We start from the raw sequence: 9,874 nt of genomic DNA on the forward strand, positions 1-9,874 counted from the left end.
CCATCTCAGTGACAGGGGCCCTTCTCTAGATACACCTTGTTTATAGACCATCGTCGGGCATCATCAGCACCACAGCTTCCTAATTCCTGTTGTCTTCCTATCTGATGTAACAATACAGTCAATAAGAATCCTTATCAAAGTCAATGCTCAGGAATAGGTTGCATTCAATGACAAGCAGCTATATCACAGCACATTTTATCATTATTATAAGCATAAAAAATACAGCTGTACAAAATAAACCCTGTTAGAAATGACACAGCAAGCTGAAAAAAGGCAGCACTACATACAGTAAGGAACATGGTTTGTCTCTAACTCCCTTTGTGGCTTAGAATGAAAATGTTTTCTGCTTTTCAAAAGGAGTTGAATTGTGATGACCAAACAGACAGCGGCCTACATTATCATCCCTCTGAAACCATGTCTGAAAAAGATCATTCTCCATTTCTATACATTCCCAGGCAAGACTGTTTTAGTTCATTTAAAGGGTATGTCTCCCATCCCTAGGCATCGGTATTGCCTTCTCTTTGTGGATGTGTCCTTTTTTACCGTAACAAGAACATGGATCAATACAGACATCTGATTGTCATAAGTATTGGTTAGCCAACTGATTTAACTTTGAAAGAAATTAGACATGTTGTAACGGGGCTATGACCTGTGATAACAGAGGTTTAATCAGTCTGTGAATGGTCAGTAGAGCTTAAAAATTGACCACAACATAACTATAAACAGGGTAAACATTTATGAGTGTGGGAACAACGGGAACAACTAAACTACGTTTGCATCAGACTTTGTAAAGCAAGAGGCAAGACATATTTTTTTGTCAAGAAATTGAATGCTGAGGCTTTGCAAGGTGTTTACCAGTATGTATGAAAAAACTCCCAAAAGATTAGTTACTTATACATTCCTTTCAACAAGTCAAGTCGCATGACCATGATACTGCCCATATGCTCCTGTGCCTTGCCCAATAACCACTGGACACAAAACCAACATAGAACACAATATCACAGAAAGTCACATTTGTCTCTCCTGCCATCTACAGTGTGTGCAGGGTGTGGAGGTGGACAAGGTGAGCTGAGGGGAAGGAAGGGAGGAGGGACCAGGCAAAGTGAGCTGTTATCTAGACCCTGAGCCATGGTAACACCAGTCTACAGCCAAGTCTCAGGTCAACTGTTATCTGCAGTGAGGTTTGCAGTATAGAGGTAGTAGTCTAGGGAAACCAGAGAGTTATCTTCCTGTGCCTCTCTGCAGACCGAAAGGGCCTATAGGCATGGCAATATTCTGTCTGTCTTGATATTGGAACCATTCTGATGGAGCATGGAGGCCATTAGGGTCTGAAATGTCATGTTCTAAACCAGACAATGTAATAACACAGAGTTTCCCAAACTCAGTATTCGGGAGCCCAAGGGGTGCACGCTTTGGCTTTTACCCTAGAACTACACAGCTGATTCAAATAATCAACTAATCATCACGCTTTGATAATTTGAATCAGCTGTGTATTGTTAGGGTAAAAACCAAACCGTGCACCCATTGGGGTCCGAGGACCGATTTTGGGAAATCCTGTAAAAAGCCAATAAACCCTTAAATTAGTATTACGGTCACAAAAGCCCCACATTTAATCAATTTGGGCCGTCTTAAAGTCTAAAAGAATCGGCATCAGCCAGTACCTCTTTCCAGTTAAAGGAATGTTGTTTGGGATGTTGTTTGGGGTGGTTTTCCCCCTTGAAGGCCCACCTTGGAAGGTTTGTTTTTGTTTTTTAATATGCCATATACAAATGCAAAGACCATTAAAAGGGTTTGTGGCTTCAGCGATGTTCTACAAATGATAGATATGTAAAAAATAAAAATAGAAAACATCTGCTCTGATGTAGGAAGATCACAACATGATGCAACATGAACAAGATTTGGTTTGTGTGCAATTACATAGATTAGCAGTCTACAGGACCACATGAACAGAGGAGGGGTGGTGGTGGTGACACATATAGAGTACAGTTTATTCTCCCTGCCTATTATCAGTGACCTTTTAACACCAGAGTTAACCATACCCAGTGGGGTAATGTAAAGTACTTAAGTAAAAATACTTTAAAGTACTACTTAAGTCGTTTTTGGGGGGAGGGGATCTGTACATTACTTTACTATTTATATTTTTGACTACTTTTACTTTACTACATTCCTAAAGAAAATAATGTACTTTTTTAGTCCATACATTTTCCTGATACCCAAAAGTACTGGTTACATTGTGAATGCTTAGCAGGACAGGAAAATGGTCCAATTCACACACTTATTAAGAGAACATCCCTGGTCACTAAACATAAATTCTTTGTTTGTAAAGTATGTCTGCGTACTGTCGTGTGCCACCTGGTTTGCTTAATATAAGCAATTTGAAATTCTGAATAGTTTTACTTGTACTTTTGATACTTAAGTATATTTTTGCAATTACATTTACTTTCGATACTTAAGTATATTTAAAACAAAATACTTTTAGACTTTTACTCAAGTAGTATTTTACTGGGTGACTTTCACTTTTACTTGAGTAATTTTCTATTAAGATATTTTTACTTTTACTCAAGTATGATGATTGGATACTTTTTATACCACTGACCATACCGGACATGATGTACAGGGGACAGAGCAACAGCACACACATGCAAACACACACACACACACACACAAACACACACACACACAGGAGACAGGAGTCAACCCACAACAATGTAATGGGAGTGATGCCAGATCACAATAATGCATTGTCCACCAGTCAAGACCTTGCCTGCTTAAGAATCCAATAACTCCTGCGGCAGCAAAGGGCATCCAGGAAGGAAAAGGATGCTGCCAGGAAGGAATAGAATACGTACTGGAATACCCCAAGGCCTGATCGCTGTCACGCAGGTATCTCTGGCTGCGTTTACACAAGCAGCCCAAATCGGATATTTTGCCCAATTATTGTCAAAAGGCCTCTTCTCAATGGTCAAAAGAACAATAATTGGGCAAAATATCAGGATTGGGCTGCCTCTGTAAATGCAGCCTCTGTGTCTGCCTTACCTAACTGGGCCCAAAGCTACCCAGGTGATGTTAATCTGTGTAGGTTTAGCATGTACATGTATGATGCTATTCCACTGCAAGGATTTACTCTGGTGTTTGGCCTAAAGACTCAGACTTTTGTGTTTGTAGAGAAGCTTTTGTCACATCAAGATGTGTACTACAGGATGTGTATCCCACAATCCCATCAGAAAACAGCCCCATCCTGACCTCTGGAGGAACTGATACAGAGAGGAAAGGCAGGCTAGCTACACTAGGCAAATGGTGACACGTGCACACGTGTCAGGACAAGGGCCTTACTTTAGACCATGGCTTAGTTTCAATGGGAAACTGACTAAACTGTGAGATGATGTGAGATACTTGTGGAGATAAGAGAGGGGGAACAACAGTGGAGACATGAGTCGTGTTTATTAGGGAACGCATCGGAACACGTTCTGGAACGATTCGCAACGAAAAAGATACATTTGCGTTTCTTATTGGACAATTCCAGGTAGTCCCTCTCTGTTCCAATCCGTTTTCTTCCGTTTGGTGCGTAATGAACATTGATGAACAACATGAACATGATGAGGTCAGAGGTCAGGGATCGAGGGTCAGTCTCTCAGCAGTTGCAACTCTTCTCCCTCGGCTCCAGCTCAATGTCCTCATCGCCCGGGTACAGGGCCCTGGTAGTGAGGCCACTCTTCACCCCATCCCATCCGTCCCTCGTGGTGATCTGCCCCATCTTCATCAGCTCATAGATGTCCCTGCTGAGCAGCTGGAAGGCCCGGTCCACGTTGCTGTTGCACTTAGCCGACGTCTCCACATAGCGTATCCCCATATCCGCCGCCAGCTGCTCAGCTTCATCCTGCGTCACCTTCCGGTCCTTGTTAAGGTCGCTTTTGTGGCCAATCAGGATGTAGACCATGTTGTGCGGCAGGATGTGCTCGCTCACTTCCTTGTGCCACTCCCTCACGTGGTCGAAGGTCTTGTGATTGGTCAGGTCAAACACGAGGAGCCCGCCCACTGAGTTACGGTAGTAGGAAGTGGTGATGGACCTGGAAGATGGAGAATAGGAGATGTTACAATTCAGCCCTGATCCATAGTAAAATGTGAATTTAAACAATGCTGACTTGAATCTCAGTGTAACCCTGAACCAAACTACACTCATAGCATGACAACAAACATATAGGAGTTGGCAAAACAGCGTAACAAGATCCGTGACTCCTTGCAGGTCCAGGGAAAGACATTCATTGTGGCTTACTAACTAAGGAATGATAACTGTACACACCTGTAGAGACAGTTCTTTCATGCCACTGAGAATCTCTTTTAGGTGTGTACTGTGAACCTCTTATGGGAAAACAGTCTTTCTTCCATAATATTCTGTCAGAGACATCCGGGTTCAGCTTCAAGAGGAAAAGGAGATCTGAGAGCAGAGTCTACAAACACAGTTCTAATGCTCTTAGAGGAATAGTATCTGAGACTGGGGAATGAATTATGTTGTTAACATGTTTTTTTCAACTACAAGTTACACTGGCTCCTGGATGGATACTGTATGTGCCTAGGCATGGCAGACTAGGCTACATAAAGGCACATTACTACATGTATGTAACAGAGAGAGCCATGCCTCGCTGATTCACAGGCCATCTCAGCAGTAACAATCCACACTTGCAGAATAACCATCCAAAGACAGGCATCAAAACCGTCTTATCATTGTATTAAAAAAATGATATTTGTTGCCCATCATCGGTGAATGAATCCAACTGATGATGCGACACAATTTAATGACTGTTTTTATGATGGAGATTGGAGTAACGGCCTCCGTTATTGCAGTCGTACCGTAAAAAAAATGACTGACGATGACTGACCTCGTTCCTCGTTTCTCTAATAATAAACTATTATTTTTCTCAACTGTTATTCGCCAAAATGGTAAACCGACCACAATAGATATTGTGAAGGCTGAGGCGTTTTAGTTATTTGATCCATATAGGCTAATTTATACTGATGGAAATAATGAATCAGTTGATCTTGTCAAAATATTATTGATAACATATATAGGCCTAGTATAACATGAATTGTCTATATCTCACCTAAATCGTTCCTGTCCAGCCGTGTCCCACAGTTGAAGCTTGATTTTAATCCCTGGCTCGATGTCTAGCGAACGGGCATAAAAATCAACACCGACCGTTGGATCCGCTACATCGCTGTAAATTCCATCTGTAAACCGCTTCAGCAAAGATGATTTCCCTACCGTTGAGTCTCCAAGCAAAATTATCCTGAATTGATATTGCCACAAAATATCCATGGCATGGCTAGAGATAGACACAGAATGGTGGCGGTTCCGAAACAAAGCAGCGCAGCACGTTGTGTTTACAAAGCCAGTCACTGCTGCTGCCTACTGCCTTCTGGTCAGACAGAGATGAGAGTGCCAGCGAGCAAAGGGCGATAGTGCTGCAGTCATGTGATAGGCTACCTATGCACGGGATTTATTATAGGGCCTATTGCTTCAGAACACCACCATAAAAAGAAAACAACGTCACTTTATGTTATGACAATTATATTGCTTTATTTTAATTTAGTCTAGCCTATGGGCCAAAGCTACCAAGCGTCATTTCGATAAAGAAAGAATCGGACGTGTATGATGAGGCCTATAAAGCGTAAAAATATAGTTAGATAGCACATGATAAGGCACGCTGTTATCCGACTCTCAAACTGGTCTGAAATGCCATGGAGCCTATGCCTGGTCCATCTATAAATTGCTTAATGACTTGACATGGTCATGACGGCATAGCATGAGCTGTATGCTAAACCATTTCATGTGCTGTGCACGAATTGTGATACGCATTACATGGTAGACTATTGCATGTGTTGAATATGGTCGCTCGAAAGGCTATTCATTCCTGGCTTTTCAATTAAAACAGTGGTCGCAGCAGTCATGGAACTGTCCATGGTGCTGAAATGCCGAGACCGTTTTTTTTTGTTGCCGTTGGCACATCAGTTTGTTGTGTTGTTGACTTTGCTAATTTGAAATCTAGTTCTCACTTAGGCTTTCCTTACAGCATTGATTAAAGCAAATACCTTCAACACTATTCGCCTACCAAAATAATATACACCTCGATTGCATATATGGCCCACAGGCCAACATATCTATTTGAAAATCCTTGAAAATGAGACGTTTATCCCACTGACCTAAAATAATACAATCAACCTCTTGTCTTGGTCAGAACTGCATTGGCCAGGCGCAATAAATTAGCAAAAGCTTCAAGTGAAAAGGTTTTTAGTTTGTTTGCGTCTCTTCAAACCTCACATTTCTGGTTGGCTTTTTTTTTTTTTTAACCTGTCTATGTTCGTTGTATTATTTGTTCATTATTTGTTCGAACTTTTATATCAGTAGCCAATGCATGCATTAGCTATCTAATTTATGCCACATTAAATAGCTTAGATAGCGGTCTATCGTTGAGAGGGAACCTCATATCCCATCATACATCTCGTCCATGTGATATATGTGGACCAATCGCCAGGTTGTCCCACACTATATAAAGCAACCGACAGCGCATTATCAATCTCTTCAATTCCAGCTAAGTAACAGCTATGGTAAGTTACACTCGAACGAATCATCACTCGGCCTGTCTGTTTATATAAATGAGTGAAGTAGTTTATATAAATGAGTGAAGTATGTTTTATTTGCTAATATCACATGTTTTGAGAGAAGCGCGTAGCCACGTGAATGTTAGAAAGCAGTTTCTGACATTTTGCTACTGGTACCTAGCTAGGCTAACTAGTTAACTTCCGGCGGGACCTGCACTTTCTTGTGACCTAGTTGCTTATATAGCTAGCTGGCTAAGTTTAACTATGTATTTGTCAACCTTGTGGTGAAGCATATGTTAATCGTAAAGCTGTGCTATTTCAGGCAAATGTACCTACTCGAGACGTTTTTATTGTTAGTTGACTATGTTAGTTTCCACGTGGCACTACTGCACGCGGCCCTTAACACTGCAGATTCCTCACTTCCGGCGGAATCTTCAACAGCAAATATTTGAATATATATGTACGTTGTAAATTCAGTAACTTTTTTTTGGTGAGTATTGGCCGTTTTATTGTAGTTATTCTTGCTGTATTCCATTTTGTACAGCGTAAGTCTACACCGCATGTTAACGGTAGGCTTAATGTTACTGAGCGTACCGAGGTTTTTTACGTTTTATTTTTAGGTAGACTTCAAGTCATACGATCAACCCTACTCGGCCAATATGGCTAATCACAGAGCTGGAATCTGTTCAACCACTCTATAAACACAGGCACCTATCGAAGCCGTTCCTGCTCATTTGTAGCAGACTCGGTCAACAGGATGCCAAAAACATTACTTTCACCGACGGTCGCTGTGCAGTTCGACAATAACTGACACCGCAACATTAAGGGGAAGGACATTCCATGTACAGTTCCTAGAAAGTGTTGGTCAAGATGGCGTAAGATGAGACTTCTAATTGGCTTGCTTCCCTATGCTCTATAGGCCCGTTATCTTCTGAACAAACCCTAGACGTGGATGATGAACAAATGGTTATGCAGAAGGTACATTAATTCTCGTTGATTTCAAGATTCACCCATCGACCCTCATTCTGGCTGTGATGACACACTTGCCCTCACTTAGAGGAGTGCCTCTATGCTGAGAACCTCTTAGTACTCGTCTGAGCCAAGATTTGGTGTTGACTAAATTCAAGTTAATGTAGGATTTAGCTGTTTACTGTTTTTGCCTCATTGTAAATTTCTAATTCTCTATACAGGATTACAATGTCAATCTGCAGGGACTTCAAAGGCCTGGATGAGAATGAAGTGGTGGGCATTCTGATGGGAGGTAATTCAGGTGCCTAGCAATGTGTTTGTGGCCTGTGACTAGCCCTCACTTATGATACCTCGCTGATGAACTTTATTGTACTTGTCTGAGCCAAGACTTTGCATTGTATGTTATATGGGTTTTGACTGCTGATAATGTGTAGCTTTTACCTTGACTAATTGTCAATGCTTTCTACAGGTGTACAACCTTTGCACAGACCAGTGGGATTGAAAATTAACCACGGGACATTCTAAAGGTAATTCAAAATGTTCCCCTTTCATTCTGGCTGTAATGACACTTGCCCTCACTGAGGAGTGCCTCGACAATGAGAACACCTTAGTACTCAACTTCTGAGCCATGTCTATTGACTAATGTGTTTTGCTGTAAACAACCTCAAAGCTTTGGCACCGACTTGAGCAGAGCTTCACTAACTTTGTTTCTCATCAGTTGTGCCTATTGGAGGTGTGATGACCCCATCAGCGTGGGATTGAATGGCTGGTAAGCCCCTTGTGTTAAATGTCTGGTCCCCATGGCGGCATGCTATCCTAAGGACCCGGGCTTTGCCTGTAGCCTCTGGTTCTCCAAGTGTATGCCAGATAAATAGGGAGTCTTTGACTGTCCTGGCCAATCTGTGCCTGAGTTAGTCACTCTACTGTCATACAGATTAAATATTGACTTTACATGTTGCCTAGTTTCACAATCCTGCTTTTAGGTGGCTACTGAAACTTGTGCACTGTTGAGTTTCTCTAATGTCTCTTTGCAGGTATGGAGGTACAGGTGTGCCAATCTGTGTTTTCTGGATATTCTGACGGGCATGTTGCTTTGATCAAATGATACTGCTTATGGCTCGTGCTGATATTGGACTTGGCTCAAAGCCAGTCCCTCACTGTAATATGTATCAACTTTCATTTGCAGTTCTTGGCAACTGGCTCTGGGTATGTGACCGGCACTGACCAACTACACTTCCATGGTTATATGGCCCTATTCCAGGGTTTTAATAAGGTATGTCTTAAGCCCAAGGGGCAACGCATCATTATCAGCCTTTTCTGATCAATGATCGATACCTTTAAAATGTGACTGTTGGATGAAACATGCGGATATGGGACTGAGATCAGAATGTCACCTTCAATGTCTAAATATGATACATTGTTTCAGCCGCTAAAGCAATACTTTTTTTCATTCTCAGGTCTTTGGTACACCAAGTTGGATGAGACCCCATCTGTACACCAAGGTGTTTCCCTGGCTTGTCACTTGCTTATCGGTTGCATCGGGACATTGTTAGGAGACCTGTTCAGAATGTGTGAAATCGTTGGTTGACTAACTGTTCAATTGTGTGGGACTTTGTCTCAACCTGCAACCAACCTGTCCTGCATTTCATCAATAAATATAACAATCAGTTAGTCAGTGAATTAGATTCCAGCTTAACTTAGACCTGGAGGTCTGTTGACAAATTGCACAAATGCTTAAATCTATCGTAGCTTTGTGAAACTTGCGCATGCATGTTTTTTGTCCTGCCAAAACTGGGACTCCTTGAAGTTGAACTTAACAGGTACATTCTCATTCAGGGCAAAGCCCCACTTCTGTGAAATAATTTGCCATTAAAATCTCTTTACAAACAATGTAAAGAAAGCTACAACCATGGTCTTTGTTCTTGTGTCGAAATGTGTGTTTCAGCTCAGTGCGTTGTGGCAGGGCAGGAAAAGTTTATAATCTATTGGCCAATCCTTTTTGATCCTTGCCAAATGAAGAGATTCTGTAATAGGCTGTCGGCAGTAAACATTACAGAAGGTGGTTTGGAAAATTCTTAGCCTGTTATTCAGTGGACTGTGGTCCCTTCAGTAGTTCAAGACAACTGGGGGACGACGACAAAAGCTACAACTGCTAAAATACGTTTTAGCTTTCATCCAACTCAAATAGGAACTCTGGCCTCTTTCTAGCATTAAGACCTGGAGGCATTTCACATGATTCAACAGTTCCCAGTGGTATTGGAAGGACCATAAATCCAGACTGACAATTTGCCCACAAAGGACTGCTGTT

The 9,874-nt window shown here is 41.8% G+C and overlaps 1 protein-coding gene, 1 long non-coding RNA gene and 3 other non-coding genes across 8 annotated transcripts; 4 read left to right on the plus strand and 1 right to left on the minus strand.

The window, feature by feature from the left end:
- Nucleotides 1–3,422: 3,422 nt before the first annotated feature.
- On the minus strand, nucleotides 3,423–5,432 carry LOC112229260 (ras-related protein Rab-39B-like). The gene is made up of 2 exons (XM_024395095.2): nucleotides 5,100–5,432; nucleotides 3,423–4,067 (listed from the first exon to the last, which is right to left on the minus strand). Exons 1-2 carry the CDS (start codon nucleotides 5,312–5,314, stop codon nucleotides 3,632–3,634), a joined length of 651 nt encoding a protein of 216 aa, XP_024250863.1. The 5' UTR covers nucleotides 5,315–5,432; the 3' UTR covers nucleotides 3,423–3,631.
- Nucleotides 5,433–6,520: 1,088 nt separating this feature from the next.
- Nucleotides 6,521–9,478, plus strand: LOC112233986. Of its 4 annotated transcripts, none has more exons than XR_002950836.2 (8): nucleotides 6,521–6,603; nucleotides 7,517–7,575; nucleotides 7,788–7,858; nucleotides 8,036–8,093; nucleotides 8,285–8,335; nucleotides 8,601–8,614; nucleotides 8,753–8,839; nucleotides 9,024–9,478. It is a non-coding gene; the product is annotated as an uncharacterized LOC112233986 (long non-coding RNA). The 4 variants fall into 4 exon arrangements; XR_002950837.2 differs by having other exon boundaries at nucleotides 8,601–8,608; XR_002950835.2 differs by lacking the exon at nucleotides 8,601–8,614 and having other exon boundaries at nucleotides 7,788–7,867.
- LOC112230043 lies at nucleotides 7,301–7,436 on the plus strand. The gene has a single exon (XR_002950260.1). It is a non-coding gene; the product is annotated as a small nucleolar RNA SNORA16B/SNORA16A family (small nucleolar RNA).
- LOC112230042 lies at nucleotides 7,622–7,701 on the plus strand. Its single transcript, XR_002950259.1, has one exon. It is a non-coding gene; the product is annotated as a small nucleolar RNA SNORD103/SNORD85 (small nucleolar RNA).
- Nucleotides 8,883–8,954, plus strand: LOC112230051. The gene has a single exon (XR_002950268.1). It is a non-coding gene; the product is annotated as a small nucleolar RNA SNORD99 (small nucleolar RNA).
- Nucleotides 9,479–9,874: the final 396 nt, after the last annotated feature.

The sequence above is a fragment of the Oncorhynchus tshawytscha genome, linkage group LG31, assembly GCF_018296145.1.
Source record: "Oncorhynchus tshawytscha isolate Ot180627B linkage group LG31, Otsh_v2.0, whole genome shotgun sequence".
Taxonomy (NCBI): Eukaryota; Metazoa; Chordata; class Actinopteri; order Salmoniformes; family Salmonidae; genus Oncorhynchus; species Oncorhynchus tshawytscha.